At 41.0% G+C, this 17,573-nt stretch overlaps 1 protein-coding gene across 1 annotated transcript in view; it reads left to right on the forward strand.

Moving 5' to 3' along the window:
• The window catches only part of SORCS1 (sortilin related VPS10 domain containing receptor 1), a 565,826-nt gene that overhangs the window by 355,514 nt on the left and 192,739 nt on the right, over positions 1-17,573 (forward strand). The window contains 1 exon segment of the mRNA XM_088020180.1: positions 8,943-9,101. Within this exon segment, the coding sequence (XP_087876306.1) occupies positions 8,943-9,101 (159 nt within the window).

Genomic DNA, 17,573 nt, shown 5'->3' on the forward strand with positions numbered 1-17,573 from the left:
TAAATGAACATCATTTCTTGTAAAGTTTCCCATGAGCAAAGAAGATGAATGTCCGCCTCTCCCAGCATTGCCGCTCCTTCTGATAGTAGCTAACATTTTAAAATGATGTAACCTTTGGGCATTTATAGATCTTTGGGGATTTAAGAGATAAGTTACTCTGGGACTTGTAATGCCCATGGAAGTGTGTTCTGATTGAGTTTGAGCAGAGGCTATGGGATAATGCTGGGATTTTTAATGAAGTTCAAATATTCTCAAGGTATCTAATCAGTCTCCATAGTGGCTGCAAGAATAAAAATGTTTCTCAAATTTGTCCATCATTCTCTTCCTCTAAAATGACATTTTTATTTATTTTTTATTTTTTATTTTTTAAAGATTTTATTTATTTATTTGAGAGAGAGAATGAGAGAGAGAGAGAGTACATGAGCGGGCGGAAGGTCAGAGGGAGAAGCAGACTCCCCGCTGAGCAGGGAGCCCGATGCGGGACTCGATCTTGGGACTCCAGGATCATGACCTGAGCCGAAGGCAGTCGCTTAACCAACTGAGCCACCCAGGCGCCCCTAAAATGACATTTTTAAAAAACCAGATGATACAGTGCTAAGCATTAATGAATATTCCATATTCCCTACTATCCCCTTAGTATGACAAAAGCTATTTCTCTGGCAAAGTGACTTTTTTACATTTGATCTTAGCCAAAAGGCCGAGAAGCGATGGCAAAGTGACTTTTTTAGATGCCAGTTAGTCATATGATCTGTTTCCTGGAAAACCAGTTACACTGGGATGACTCTTATTGGTTTTAGCATACATTTCTTGGAGAATTCTTTTATGAGGAAATGTTTGTTTCCCTACCTGTGCTATTATTACGTCAGAGCTTTTTGCTCATTTCTGTCATATTTTTGTAACCCATACTTATGACAAAGCATAAAACCAGGCTTCTGGAGGAGAGATGCTAGAAGGATGAGGAAAAGAAGGCCAGGGCCATTGTGAAAAATCTGAGTGTGAAGCAGGTCTGGGTATTTTGATTTCATAGATTTATATTTAAAGGCAAAAAATTTTTAGAGCCAGAAAATTCTTTATTGCTTTAGGAATATCTTACCAGTCATTTTGTTATTGGGAGTCTCCATTACCTAGCACCTAATTCCTTACTGCCAACCTGCTTTTCCCATCTAGGCAATATTTTTATGAGATATTTGCAATACAGTCTCTCTCTCTCTCACTCTGTCTCTCCCCATCCCTCCCTCCCCTTCCTCTCTCTTGAACTCAACTATCACATTTTTGCAAAACATATAGTACTAAATGTGCCATTTTTTGTGAAGTAATGATAGTAACATTAACACAAAACAGTATTGCTTTCACACAGATGATCTTATGTAATCTACACATAAACCGGTGCGGTGTATGCCGTAGATAGCTTTAGCACTGACTAGCTGTGTGACCTTGAGCTAATTGCCTCATTTCTCTAAGCCTTATTTCCTCATCTGCCAAATGGACATAATATCTACCTGAAGTATTTTTAAGCAATTTAATGAAGTAATATTTTAAAGTTTTAGTAGAGTGTTTGGTATACAACAGATGCTTAATAAATGTAAACATTTTTATAGTATCACTACTCTCAACAAGAAAACAGGCTCATGAAAAGATTAAGTGAGCTATGAGCTCTTCAAAGTGGCATAACTGATATATAGCAGAGATGAAACTCAAATCCATCTTTGGAGTCAGGCCCCGTGTTATTTCTTGTGATTATAGTATATATTTATAGTTTGTTTTTCCTTCTTCTCCTGACATGAATGACCTTCACTAAACACACACTCTTTCTTTGTCTTCTCTGAAGAAGTACACACATTCACGGTGACATTGACTAGGGTGAGGTTTAGGATTTGGTCATGGCTTTGGTCTGTAGTTTGAGATCCCCATGCTCAGCCCTGCAGATCAACCCTCTCATATCCATGAGCATGTTTCCTTTGTGAGAGGGGTCAGTTTCATCCTCAGTAATGGAAGCAAGGACTTACCATGAAATGCTATTTTTTAGTTTGAGATTGTCTAAGTTGAGTCAAAGGAGAGGATTATGTTCAGTAGTTCCAAGAGAAATAAGAAACCTTGTTTTTGTGGGAGTGGGGGTCAGAGAGAGAGGGAGAGAGAGAATCTTAAGCAGGCTCTGTGCTCAGTGCTCAATCCCACAACCCTGAGATCATGACCGGAGCCAAAATCAAGAGTTAGACGCTTGACTGACTGAACCACCCAGGCACCCTAAGAAATCTTTTTAAAGCTTTCTTTTTTTTAAGTATTTTTAAATTTTTTATTGTTATGTTAATAATCATACATTACATCATTAGTTTTGATGTAGTGTTCCATGATTCATTGTTTGTGCATAACACCCAGTGCTCCACGCAGAACGTGCCTTCCCCAATACCCATCATCAGGCTAACCGATCCTCCCACCCCCCTCCCCTCTAGAACCCTCAGTTTGTTTTTCAGAGTCCATCGTCTCTCATGGTTCATCTCCCCCTCCGAATTCCCCCCCTTCCTTCTTCCCCTCCTGCTATCTTCTTTTTTTTTCTTAACATATATTGCATTATTTGTTTCAGAGGTACAGATCTGTGATTCAACAGTCTTGCACAATTCACAGCACTCACCATAGCACACACCCTCCCCAATGTCTATCACCCAAGCCACCCCATCCCTCCCACCACCCACCACTCCAGCAACACTCAGTTTGTTTCCTGAGATTAAGAATTCCTCATATCAGTGAGGTCATATGATACATGTCTTTCTCTGATTGACTTATTTCACTCAGCATAACACCCTCCAGTTCCATCCATGTCATTGCAAATGGCAAGATCTCATTCCTTTTGATGGTTGTGTAATATTCCATTGTGTATATATACCACCTCTTCTTTATCCATTCATCTGTCGATGGACATCTTGGCTCTTTCCATAGTTCGGCTGTTGTGGACATTGCTGCTATAAACATCAGGGTGCACGTACCCCTTCAGATCCCTACATTTGTATCTTTGGGGTAAATACCCAGTAGTGCAATTGCTGGGTCATATGGCAGCTCTATTTTCAACTGTTTGAGGAACCTCCATACTATTTTCCAGAGTGGTTGCACCAGTTTGCATTCCTACCAGCAGTGTAGGAGGGTTCCCCTTTCTCCGCATCCCCGCCAACATTTTTTAAAGCTTTCTTTATTGAATTGTGTTCCAAGGAGTGTAACCCATACACTCTAATTCCTGGTGAACCTCACTCTTTTTCTGTGTACTCTATAGGATTGGGCAAAAGGAGTATAGCTTATTGTTATGTAATAATTAATAGGCAGTTTTCTGACAGGGCTAGTAAGAGACATGTGAAGGACTGAAATTGTAATATATACTTCTTGAAAATTCTTTTTCTTCCCTAAAGAGTCAAAGCCTTTGGGTCAGCATTAAGAGAAAAAAAAAAAAAGTTTAAAAGTAATCTCACACAATGAACTCTTTAGAATACAATGCCAAAGTTTCCCTGTAATTTCATTGAATCAGCTTTCAGGTCAGGAGTAGATGGTCTGTTGCCCAGACGTTCTTGTGGTTTCTTGGTATTGAATGACCTGATTTTGTGTTAATGAACATGGATTGTGCATTAGATGAGCTTCACTGAATTTGGGGGGGGGAGGGGGGAGTGGGATTTAGGACAAGTGATTGCACACTGAGTCCACCTTTCTACAGAGTCTATCAGTGTATACTTATTTGAACTTTTTTTTTTCCTATTTAATCACTTGCCTGTCCTTTTCTTGCTATTGTTTGTACTTCAGTGATTTTCTTTTCTTGGGTCATTCTGGGATCCTGTATAACTTTCCCTAATACTGTCCTCCAAATAGTAGCCAATTGATAAGCACTTATTGCTCTCACCTTCTGCTCATCTGGGAAGGATAAATGCTCAAGCCTCACATTGGGAATAGGCAGGTTTTCCACCTACATTGATCAGCAAATTATTTACTTGCTCTCATTCAATTTTACTTAATTTGTTTTTAATATTGAAGTGAGAGGTTTACAAATAGCCTCTTATAGTGTTTATAGATAGATTCTTGTTTAAATATAGTGGTTAGATAACTGGAGTGCCCAGTTGCTACTACTGATATTTTTCTTTGCCATTGTCATTATCATTATGGAAAGTATTTGTTATGCACCTATGATACAGGCATCTGGATCTGAGTTAAGCCTTAAGCAAAGCAAGAGAGATATCCCTAGCATATTACCTCTTTGTGATTACAGTCCATGAATGACAAGGGGTAGACAAATGAGCAAACAAGTAATGAACAACACATAAAATAAATACTCTGTGATTTAGGACCAAAGGAATGGTAGGGAAAGGTATGTTCCTGGAGGTGGTGAAGCTGCCCCTTATTAACTCCCACCATGTCTAAAGAGGTATATGGCAGAATTCCAAGAACAACACACTAGGAAAAGAATCTGGAAAACTAAATAGTAGCAGTATTCCTTAGGGAGGAATGTCCTCAGTAGGCACCTGGAAGGATCAGAAAGAAGACTGCCAGGCAACCTTTCGTAGAATTACATCATGTAGCTGTATGTTGAATCTGGATCAAGTCAAAGAGAGTAAAGATGCATTTAATTTCTGATGACACTGTGTTGTCAGAAGGACTAATACCAAAAAAAGGGAGAAGTGACATATTTTAAATCTATAAATTGCATTTCATGTTCATTTGTCACCTCTAGGAAAAGCAAATAAAGTTTCTTCCTTCTCCCAAAGTGGATGATGAATGATTGCTTAGGATTGGGTGGCTGGAGCCTGTGTCGCCATTATTGACTTTCTATGGAAAACAATTCGTTGGCAGATGCAGTCAGTGCAGTGTCTGCACACCCTGCAAGGCATAAGTAAACTGGTTCTAATCACTCATGGCTGATCTGAACAGAGAATAATTACTTTCCTGTTGAAGACACACTCTTCCCCTTGTCTCAACCCTCCTTTGCCTCCAAGTACAACAGCAGGGATTTGTTCCAGAGAACTCAGACTCAATGTCACAAGGGTCCATGGACTGCTTTCAGCCAAAGTCAGGTATGAAGAGGACTCACTCACTCACTTACTGATTTGTTCATTCATTTGTTTATTTAGAAAGATGGACAGACCTACTATGGACCACGCTTTATGCCAAAGACCCCTCTTCTTAGAGAGCTCACTTGAGGAATTGTGCAAAGTTTAGATTCATGCCTTTTACAGAGTCCTCCTAAAATTCTCTCCTGATCATATTCTAGAATGCAGAGGATTAAGCATGCAAAGCCAGAATAGGACAGAGAGCCAGAGTAAACCAGCAAAACCAGGGATCATTGAGCATGTCTAAGAAATGTAATCTGTTATTTTTTGAGGAGTATTCCCTAACTTGAAGGTACTATTTTGATAATATTTCCCAGGAGAACACCGTCTTGAGAAGATAGGACTTTATTTATAAATGACATCATTTACGTCTAAAGATTGGATCACATTTATTTTTACATTGTTTCTTTTGCTTAGATAGGTTACACAGTTTCTGTTTAGATCTTGTTGAAATTCTTTATTGTTAACTTATTTACTTTTAATAATCTTCAAAAGAACACAACAGGGGCGCCTGGCTGGCTCATTCGTTAAGTGTCTGCCTTCAGTTCAGGTCATAATCCCAGGGTCCTGGGATCGAGCCCTGCATCGCGCTCCCTGCTCAGCGGGAAGCCTGCTTCTCCCTCTCGCACTCCCCCTGCTTGTGTTCCCTCTCTCACTGTGTCTCTCTCTGTCACATAAATAAATAAAATCTTAAAAAAAAAAAGGACACAACAAACCTAATTTATTTAGGAATAAATTACTAAAGAATTTGAATTTAAAGACTGAAATAATAAAATTCCATTTATTGAGTTAATAATTTAAGTACTTATTGACATTCAACCACTGCAGTGATTGTAACCTAATTATGTTGAAGGCTGTGATTAAGTAATTGAAATACATTGTACACAATGGTACATACTCGTGTGTACATGCATTTGTGTGTTTATGGTTCATTTGGAAATGAACATGGGTCATAACATTAAATGGAAAAAAAACCAATGCATCCATGATATTATATAGAGATGTGAATAAAGAAGTAGAGGGGAGTACACACATGGTTTGACTTGTTGAAGGAAGAGGGTCACGAGCAATTTATTTTTCTTTTATTTTGAATTCTGCTGGCAGTCCTACAAAGTTTGTGCAATAAAAAATGGCTAAATAAAAATGGATCCAGATTGACCTGTTTGTTTTGTGTGGGTTTGAGCAGAGATTTGAGAGAGGAACCACTGGAAGGTTTGTGTAATTCAGATCCATCTATAAATCTGACAGGGAGACTTTCCTGACAGCTTCCATCATTTCCAGAATGTCAGATTTTCAGATAGAGGGTTTCAGGTGAGGACTATAGAGCGAAGGTGAGATTTTGGTCTACATATTTTCAGCACTCAGAATAAAAAAGGAAGCCATGAGTGTTGTTTATTCAATATTAAATATCCATATGTTTGAAAATATTTGTGTTATTCTACCTTCCCTCATCTAGTATTATCTGGAAGCAGAAGATCTCATATAGTCTGCTGACTTGGAGCACATATGCACATATGAGTATCAAAAATATTTTAGATAACACATGAAAATCAGCTTTATTTGAGGATATTCTGTGGAACTACTGTTTTTATTTTGATGAAATAGTCTGCCAGGAGAAGCAGGTGGTGGAATCTTCACTCATGGGAATAAAGGAAAACATATTTTGGTTAACAGGGAACTAGAAAATCAGAGGAGGGAAAAAATCACCTTGCCTGACATAATGGATGCTCTATAAAATTGAACTGCTTCATTTTATTATGGAAAGGACTTTTTGGCCATAGTGCCAAAAGGTTGTTATATATCCTTGTTAATTGTGGCTGGAGACACAAAGCAATGTGATCATTTGATAACTTATTTGTTATTTGGAAAATGACAGCTTTTATGTGCCAATAAATATGAAATCACCTGGAAGTATTGTTGTGAATTTAGGAGCCATCTGAACATCCTTGTTTAATGCATACACTAGATTTTAATGAAGGGACATGAGTTTGTACTTAGTAGATTACCTGGTGGTTCTGCCTCAGCCATCTGATGAGCGGACACTGTCTGCTTAGTGAATGAGAGACAGAGAAACCTATGTAACCCTGTCACAATTTTTGGTTGGTAGACAGTGGCTTCACTGGAACATGGAATGAGGCAATTAGTCTCCAGTTTCGTGTGTGCTTTTCATCTTGTCCAGAGTGCGGCTGACAGCCAGGATTCCACTTACTCACCGCGTCCTGTTCTCCTCTTCACGAAGGGGCAGGTTGAAGGAGTGGCAAGGAGCCTTGAATCCATCCTGGGTTACATAAACACAGTTCAGTCTGCGTGTTTCTGGTGTGCGCTCTTCATGTGCCATTTGCACTGACAGGACACTGCTTTCAGAGATGACACTAACTATTCTGAGGTTTTAATGTGATTGCCTCCAAATGCTTGAGAAAGCCCTGTGTGTTTGTCTGGCAGGCGGATCTTTTATGACATGGCTCTTTTTTTTTTTTTTCCTTCCCTCTCTCTTCTTTTCCTGGAACTGCCGCATCCTTAGCTGGCAATCTTTAAACCCTGGGCTGCAGCGATTTCTCTTCATGCGGCCCCACATTAAGCACATCTTTCATGCTTCTCCAAACCAAACTCAGAAAGTGCCAATTAATAAGTTGATGGGAAAGAAGTCAGTGGGTAACATTAAGGCCACCTGTCTGGAGACATTAGGTGAGCATTTTGACTGAGTGAAAGCAGACCTGCGGAGAGTCAGGAATGAGGTACTTTATCACACATTCCTAGAGGCATAAAATGAGAGAATAAAAAGCAGTTTCCAGGGCAGCTCCTCCATCTTGTTCCTGTTGTGGATGGTTTCCATTGCTCTGGCCATGGTTAACCGTCCTGACAAGAAAGCACAAAGCATCTGAAGCTGTAAATGTGTCCACATTTAAAGCATATTCTTTGGTCAGTAGGCTACAGACTGAGCAGGACACCCGGCTACTCTTTCCAAGGTGCTCCCATTCATACCCGCTCAGACTGTTCTGGGCGTCTTTCTACTTCCGTGTGACGACTCTGAAAACTCTTTTCATTCATTCATTTATTTACTTATTCATTCGTTTGGAAAATATTTATGGAGTCTATAAAATGTGCTGGGTGTTTCTCTAGCTGCTGGGAATATACCTGTGGGGCGGAAAAAGAGAGAAATATCCAACATCCCTATTCTCATGGACCTCATGGACTAGTAGGGAGTTATATAGATGATAAGCAAAATAAAAAAGGAAATCATAAAATAGGTTAAAAGGTGACAAAGTCGCCTTTATACAATTTCCAGAGAAGGCTTTAGAAAGCCCAGCCTTTGAGTCAAGACTCAGAAAATCAGCCTGAAGGTAGGATGACATATGGGGATAGTGTTGATGTAAGTAAGAGGGCTTATGGTAAGAGAGAAAAACCAGTGGAGCCCATTCTATTTCTGTTTCTTTCCACCTTAACCACAACAGATATGACAAGCCTTGCTCTTTTATTTCTCCAAAATGGAAAGTAGATAAGGCACAATACGAAAGAGGACTGGGCTTAGGGAAAGAGTGGGACATATTTTAGATTAAGGAAATAACCTTGGGAAAAAAAACAAGGAGCCCCGTAGAAGAAACTAAAATGCACTCCTCTGTGCCCTCTTCCTTCCTGGCACCTTGTCTGCCTCTTTGAGGTTTTTTTTTTTTTTTTTTTTTTTTTTTAAATAGTTTCATGGCGTTGGTCTAGGAGAACAAACTGGCAAAGTCAAGGTCCTTGTTTGACCAAACATTCTTTGCTCCTTTTTCCTCTCTTTCCAAAAATTTAACTTGTTTCTAAGTTTTGTAAATTTGTAAACTTAACTTTTTGTTGTTTTCTTTCCCCAACAATTCTTGGCTGCAGATTATGTTACTCACAGACCCGGAGATTGAGAGCAGCTTATTGATCAGCTCGGATGAAGGGGCCACCTATCAAAAGTACCGGCTGAACTTTTACATCCAAAGCTTGCTTTTCCACCCCAAGCAAGAGGACTGGATTCTGGCATATAGCCAAGACCAAAAGGTGAGCGTGATTACCTTGTTTGAGACAACAGTGCACGGTTTTCCAGGGAACAGGCCGCTAGCTAATTATCTCTACATTTCTTCTCGGTGGTGACTTTTGTTCTGTGCAGTGGCCTGAACTCTGAGCCAGGGGGTGAGGGGGCAGCAAGGAGGATTTCAGGGTGCTTGCTTGAGCTGTGTCAACATCTGAAACAGCGTATAAGGGAAAAGCCTGACACGGAGGAAGACATGGTGGAGAAGCAGTTCTTAACCTAGATGCTGCAGGCCATGAGGAGCTCCCAACATCCATGGAATTTGAGACTGCTTTGTGCATGTGTAGATGTGATTGTTTTTCTGGATAAAGGGCTCAGGGCTTTTCTCAGAGCCTTATAGGGAAGGACAACCCTGAAAAGGTGAAGAGCACTAACTAGGGATTTGCTAAAACAGTGAGAGAAATGGCCAGAGGAGCGATAATAATGTCCATAGATAGTATTATTCAGAGTCAAGTAATGTCAGGATTTGTCTGCTCTTGGTGGTTGCATTGAAGGAGAAGTCTACTTTTCAAGAAAGCATCGAATGAGGTTGTGTGTGCATGTGGGTGTGTGAGATATGTATGTGTATTTTATGGGATACATATGTACTCTATACTACAGATGCACTATAAAATACCTTTAGCTCCTGCTTTTAAAAAACTTACATTTTCAGGTAGAATGTAAGGCTAGCAACAGCAAATATAATTAAATAAAAGATTCACAGGCAAATATCAGACTCTAGCCATAAAAGCCAACTGGAAAATAGGTGCAACACTGGAATGTTTTTTGTGAAGTGCATGATTCAGTGTAGTTATCCTGCAAATTATTTTTATAGGAATCTTATGCTAGAAATTTCATGTATTTAAAGAAATGTGAGTGAGGAGGGTACTCAAGGTTTTCTTTCTGTTGGGAAGATGTAGATGTGTGGGGTTCTTCCTGAAGGGAGGGGACTGGTGGACGTAACTTTCCAAGGTCTCTACTGACGTGGGCATTTTGGAGGAAGCAAATTAAAATTAAAATTCTCAGGATTGGAATTTTATTCACGCTGCCCTTACTGCCAAATAAAATGCACTTTGAGCCTAAAAATAGAAAAGATTTACAATTAGTATTTTTTTCCTCTTAAGCAGCCTGCCTACCCTTTCAGCAGAATGTACAATTCCATTCCTGGAGTCAAGCCACTGGGCATCTGGTCCAAGATGGTGCAGTGACCAGAGGCGAGGCTGAGCAGCTCAGGACACAGAGTAGTAGTCATTTAATCCACTGGGCTATTGTATTTTATTTGACAGTTGGTTAATGTTCCCCCTGATGCCAGAGGCATAGGGAGGGCCAGATTTGCCTGCCTGAGGGAAAACTATGCATCTCTGCAGTTGTGCTGGAGGAGATGCCCAGAAATGTAACCCTTCGTGTCCCAGCACTTCCAACAGTGCCTCCCACAATCAATGTCAGAGCTGGACAACTGTGGAGGAGTGAGGAGAGGACATCTGAGTTGTGGCCCCAACTCAGCCATGGACTTGTGCACAGTCCTTGGTGCTGGCTCTCTTTGCCTTAAGGTACGTTTGTACGGATCAGTATACTTGCAGGTGCGTGTCCAATGAGATTAAAAAAAAAAAATACATTAGGCCCCACATCTGTTTTAGGTGCTCATCATGGCTCAGTGTTGATCTAAAATAACCTTATTAAGGAGCACTCAGTCCATTTGGGAAGAGAAGATAAATGCACGTGAGTTCACCGGTAGTCTAAGAGAGGCCAAAAAGTCAGTGCCCGCCTTCACACATAAATAGATACCCAGTTGAAGTAGCTGGATGAATTGTATGAAATTGGCAGCCCAAAGTTCAGGAGATGGCGATCTTATGAAATGATTTCACCTTGACCTTAAAGGATTTATGTCATATTTCTGTTTGGAGGGTCACACTTCATACTTCACACAAGAGGAATGTCATAAACGATAATATAAAGTTAGAAAAACTGTGTTTATGTGGTTGAGAACGTGTCCATTTGGCTGAAACTAAAATTTTGTAAAGTTAATTCTATGTATATTTGTGGAATCTGATCTTGATTGTTTTTTACTGTTTGCTAGGCAGAATGAGTTTTGTTTTCATAATTAGGAGCCTTGTGAAAATTTTGGTCAGTGGAATAGTGTGTTCAGAGGTATAGATTACAAAGGTTAATCTGGTAGCAATTTTAGGATGAACTGTGGTGATATGAAGTCAAAAGCAAGAAGACCAGTTAGGGTGATATCACCATAGTCCTGGTCGGGACCAAAAAGTACCTCCTGTGGCCGTGGACCCAATGAATTCTGTCATTGTAGAGCTGGAAGAAGCCTTAACAGTCCTTGCTGGTATGTAGCTAACAAACTACAAGTCTGAGAAGTTAATGAATTTTCCCAAAGGGAAATACCACTCATTGGCATCACATGTCAAAGTTCAGTGAATGGAATTAAGGTTTACCTGGAATTTGGTAGGGTTCTCATTCTTGACTGTGACATCTCGAGATCAGCAGATAGGCAGAAACCAGCCTTTCTGCTGCTCTCTCTGTTTTTCCAGGAAAGAATGAAGGTGAAATCATCCTGGATAAAAATTGTGGATAAGCTTCTAATCTGAGTAGGGGATAGAGTACTCCCTGTCTCAGGGCTTGGATCAGAATAAGGAGTGGGGCGTTTGCTGGGAGGAGAATGGCCTGCAGCCATCACGTGACCCTCTGGCCAATGCTTTTGGCTGGAATTCAAGTTGAGACCTTTGTGGCTGCTCAGGTGGGCCAGCGATATGGAAATGACAGCTGGCAATCCCCCATGAATCCTGGAGCGTTTACCACTGATGAGATGCAGCAGTGAGCACCAAGGAGGGCCCTGTGCTGGTGTCGGCAGGCCAGTGACTGTCCTGGCCCAGGAAAAGGGAACTTTTAATTCTTCCATGTAAGCATTGCTCCTCCGATTTTCTGTGACAGCCACTGTTGCTGCTGCGGCAAGGCTCTCAGCTAAGATCCTCGCCTCGGCGCGAGTACTCACTCTGCTGGATGCTTTTCTGCACCGACAGATGGCAAACAGAATCCTCAGGCAAAAGGCGCTGTCTCTTAGAATGAATCTTCATGAGGTGGCAACTCCTCAGACTCACCTGTGAACAGAATCCTCCACTCTTCCCTCTTCCCTTGTGTCCCATCCTCACTGTCTTCTCAGGCATCCATTCCCTCTTTTGCATACATGCTCTCCCTCTTTTGCCAACTTTATTTCCCCGCCATGGCTTTCTCTCTCCTTCAGTGCAGGAGACTTTTTTTTAAATTTTATTTTATTATGTTATGTTAATCACCATACATTACATCATTAGTTTTGATGTAGTGTTCCATGATTCATTGTTTGTGCATAACACCCAGTGCTCCACGCAGAATGTGCCCTCTTTAATACCCATCACCAGGCTAACCCATCCCCCCACCCCCTCCCCTCTAGAACCCTCAGTTTGTTTCTCAGAGTCCATAGTCTCTCATGGTTCGTCTCCCCCTCCAATTTCCCCCCTTCATTCTTCCCCTCCTGCTATCTTCTTCTTTCTTTTTTTTTTTTTAACATATAATGTGTTATTTGTTTCAGAGGTACAGGTCTGTGATTCATCAGTCTTGCACAATTCACAGCACTCACCATAGCACATCCCCTCCCCAATGTCCATCACCCAGCCACTCCATCCCTCCCACCCCCCACCACTCCAGCAACCCTCAGTTTGTTTCCTGAGATTAAGAATTCCTCATATCACTGAGATCATATGATACATGTCTTTCTCTGACTGACTTATTTTGCTCAGCATAATACCCTCCAGTTCCTCCATGTCATTGCAAATGGCAAGATCTCATTCCTTTTGTTGGCTGCATAATATTCCATTGTATATATATACCACCTCTTCTTTATCCATTCATCTGTCTATGGACATCTTGGTGCTTTCCTCACTTTGGCTATTGTGGACATTGCTGCTATAAATATTGGGATGCATGTACCCCTTCGGATCCCTACATTTGTATCTTTGTGGTAAATACCCAGTAGTGCAATTGCTGGGTTGTACAGTAGCTCTATTTGCAACTTTTTGAGGAACCCTCTGTACTATTTTCCAGAGTGGCTGCACCAGCTTTGCAGGAGACTTTTAAGGCCCTGAGGACAGAGTCTGGACAGAGCTTGCGGGATGGAGCCCATACGGGTTCAGTGTTCTGCTCTGCCTGCGTTTCATCTTGAATGCCTCAATACCCAGTGGATGCTTTTTGATGTGAACATTTTAAGGGACTCAAAGAGCTTTGTTGAGCAGATTGTCCTTTCTGGTCCAAGATAGAGTTTTACTGGCCGTCAGTTCCTTAGCAAATCAGATTTTTTTTTTTTTATAGTTTTTAATCTGGGAGAAATGCATATGGACAAACGGCCTCGGAATTCATAAAATCAGGATTTTTTTGATGTTTTAGTCTTTTTTTTTTTTTTTTTCTGAGAGAAATCTGTCTGTGATATGCAATGTCTAAGCAGTTGCCAAGAGGTAAAAGCTTTCTTGAGTGGGTAGGGAGGTTAGGAGCCCTAATCCCTCTGAAATCCTGAAGAGGTATCCTGGCTACTTAGGAAGCCCTTGTCTGGGCCTTATATGGTATAGACATAGGAGCTAGCCTCCTGGCTTCTAACAGATGTTTGTGAGGATGTGCCTTTGGAAAGCCTTGGAATTTCCAGAAAAATAAGCATTATAGACCTTAAGGAAATTTTATGTCAAATGGACAGGGGAATACTGATCCCATAAAGTCACACTGCTTAGAATTCTTATAAAACAGTCCATCACTGTGGACACTATGAAGAATCCACGGCATTTACTATAGGAGCACCAAAATCGTGCTTTCCTTTATTTATTTTTTATTCCTGTAACTAAGCAGTAGGCAAAGTAAATATTCTGTGCCTTCTTTTTGTTTCTTTGCATTTGGAAACCAAGCAGGTACTGGAAAACAGAGAGAGTTCTTCACTTCATTGCTAGTTTCCTCTCACTTTCTTGCCTCAGTGCAGGAAACCACCCAAGGAAGGCTTAGCAGCAGGCTGAGCCTGCCAGATTACATCTTTATTTTAATTTGGCAATAAACTAGTGTACAAACTGTGCTATAAAACATTGCCTGCAACAGCATCTCTCAGTCTGCCTTAAACACCTCACTAAACATGATGTGTTGGGAAACATTTGAAATGAGAGAAAACAAAACGCAGATGTGACTAAAAGAAAAAAAAAATGGGAAAAAGTATAAGAATATGCATATAGCTCAGTTTTGCAGCCCACCGTGGCACTGGGCTCATGGCCTCTCCATTAGGGGTCACGCCGCCAGAGCGATTTCTAAAGGGGAGGGTCTGCAGTGTTGTCAAAGGGACATGAACACTGCTGAGCAGCTCGGGGAGAAGAGGCCCCCCTCGCTCTGCTTATCCAGGCTGGCAAAGGTCTGCCAGGGGGCCCGCTGCCCCTGGCCCCTTTCCCCTGGTCCTGTGTGGTGTGCTTCCTCTCGCCACGCGTGTAGATGTCCAAGTCCATTGTGGCCATGAATGCAGTTCCCACTCCCACAAGCAAGAAATCGAACTGAACAAAGCGGCTGGGTCTGAGCTGTGGGAAAGTGGAGAGCGGGCGTTCATGTAGACATTCAGAAGGGCGGGCGTGGGGAGGTGTTGGGAAGCGCCAGCCTGCTGTTCTTGCAACCGAGGATGGCTTGCCCAGTGTCACCAGACCTTCATAGTTTTTCAAGAGAAGTAATCCTGCTTTGTGTGAAATCTGATATTTTCTTATTTTTAAGTATTTATAACTAACTCAGAAATTTAAAACAGAAAACTGTGCCAGGCAAAGAAACCTCATCTGCTGCCTTGCATTGGTCCCCAGTCATTTTTCTGTCCCTTCTGTCTTTCCCATCGTCTTTGTTTTTCTCCTGTTCATGGATCTCCCTATCAGTTTTATTTTAGGAGATGTTAAGTTGTTTTGTGAGTTAAAAAAAAAAAAAAATGCATCCAAATTGGGTGATCAGTTCTGTGGAGGGAAGACAAAAGCTTTAATACAGTTCCCATGGACCACCCTGCACTTTGTGGCAGTTCTAGGATATTCACCAGTTTGTATTGTTTCATTTATTTTGGAGCTCTGTGATTTGGCAGTGCAGGTACTATCACGTGGGGACTTGCTTGATTCCTCTGTATTCCAAATCACAGTTTATGAACGAAATAAGAAATCCTAAGGCTTGCATGTTAGCCTCACCTTCAGTATTTTGGCATTTATGTATATGTGTAAGATACACACAAAACCAAAACATTGCTTTAAAGGGGGAGAACATGTTTTGATAAGAGAGTCTCTCTTTATGAATAGTTGAAACTCTGGTGCGCCTGGGTGGCTCAGTCAGTTAAGTGTCTGCCTTCAGCTCAGATCATGATCCCAAGGTCCTGGGATCCAATACCACATCAGGCTCCCTGCTCAGCGGGGAGTCTGCTTGTCCCTCTCCCTCTGCCCCTCCCTCCTGCTTGTGCTCTCTCTCTCTCAAATAAGTAAATACAATCTAAAAAAAAATAGTTGAAACTCTAAATATTAACGGTCAGCACTCTGTATGAGTGAAGACTGATTTTGGGTTAAAATGATATACTGATAGAAAAGGAAAATTATACTGCCAGTGTGTTTGATAGCATACCATAGAATTTTAGTCACTTGCATAAAAGTAAATTAAAAAAAATACTTGTAGTTTCATATCCATTCTTAGGAAAAACAACAACAATGTCTTTTCATTCCTTTTTAATCATTCATACTTCTCCTAACTGGGGCCTAACAGAAGGCCATTGCTGATCATGGCGACTTTGGATGCTGGGAATTCCCTGTGAAATTTTGACTGCTTGAAGAAGGAATAAATGTCAGCATTTTCCAAAACTCAGTTGTCCTGGTTTCTCACCAGTGGTAGACAGTACAGAAGCCAGGTAAGAGCATGAGCTCTCTACTGTGTCAGGTCCTGCCAATGGCTGGGGGACCTCTGACAGGTCATTGAACGCTGTCGGCTCTCCCACAAGACTGTGTGAGGAGGCTGACGTAACATACGTGGGACACTTAACACAGAGCCTGGTACGGAGCAAGCATCGTGGAGATGCCAGCCACTGCCTTCTTCACAGGCCTGAGAGATAGGTGACCTGGTGTGGCATAGCTGGATTTCGACACAAAGCTGTCTTAGCAGCAGTGTCTCCCCAGTACCTGAAGTCACAGACACTTTAGTCATTGTCGAATGCCCTCTTAGCGTTCAGTCACTAAAAGGTACCATGGAACCAGAATGAATGGAGCAAGGAAAAACCAACACACAGTACTCAGAAAATATTGATTATAATAACAGTAAACCATTAAATATTAAAGCATTTGTCTTCACCGTAACTCTATTTGTTTTTTAATAGACCCAGCAGCCCCTAATGTCAAAAGGGCAAAATTGAAATAAAAGATAAATAGATCCTTGAAATTCAGCCCCCTGCAGATATTCAAATAATTTCTGCACAAGCACAAACACTTAGGAAACTGGTATCTACCTAACACCATCATGTTTCCCCGAGGCACTGCATTAAGTAAAAAAACACTCAGTTATTTATAAGAAATATGTTGAGCATTATATTCCATGCTGATTTGGTAGGAATTCCGTGTGCTTGAAATTTTCCAATGTCAGAGTTGATTTCTAATCTCATGAATATGTAAATAACTTAAGTGTCCAAGTACAAAACTGGCAATTAGAGTGGAAACCTGGGAGCTTGCTAAATGTCATCCCAATGCTTGTTTATAAAACAAATTCTCAAGCTGAAATGCCATCATATGTAAATAAGAGAGGCCCCCATTCACCTTAGATACCTTGTTTAACCAGGTTGTATCATTATTTTTCACTTAAATCCTGGGACACTTTGCTCTACCTGTTCCTAACCATTTGAGAGGAATGGGCTGGAAGAATAAGGAAAAATGGACATTTTAAAAGGAGTCAATGGGATTAAGGTTTGGACAGGCACAATTATGCTATTTGGTAGCTCTTTAAGCTTTGAAATAGAGTTACATTTTCGCTTACGCAACTCCTTAGCCAGCTCTTTTGATCTGTTCTGTCCACTAGCACTTGTCTGAATGGATTATGATACATCCTTAATCCAGGCACCAGTCTGGGAAAGTTTGAAGGACATTCGAGCTCATAAGAGAACATGGATCTCTTTCCTTAAAAAGCTCATGGAATACCTGGAATGACCTGCCTCTGGGGGCGGGGTGGGGGGGGCTTTAGAAATCTAGTAATGCTAGGGTTTTCCGCATTCTTCCATGACAAGAGTGGTTGCAAGCAATGATGCTGCCAAGAAAGGGAGTGATTATGGGAGGAGGAAGGCTTGGCCTTGTGAGTAGACACATTTTGTGAATTTATGACTCGATGGTTTTCATATTTAAAAAAACAAAAATGTTACCTTGTTTAATCTCTTACCAGGATATTGTAAGTATAAATTACAAATGGTA

The sequence above is a fragment of the Eumetopias jubatus genome, unplaced genomic scaffold (assembly GCF_037043125.1).
Source record: "Eumetopias jubatus isolate StellerSeaLion01/CBP00866 unplaced genomic scaffold, mEumJub1_p1.0 scaffold_17, whole genome shotgun sequence".
In the NCBI taxonomy this organism is placed as follows: Eukaryota; Metazoa; Chordata; class Mammalia; order Carnivora; family Otariidae; genus Eumetopias; species Eumetopias jubatus.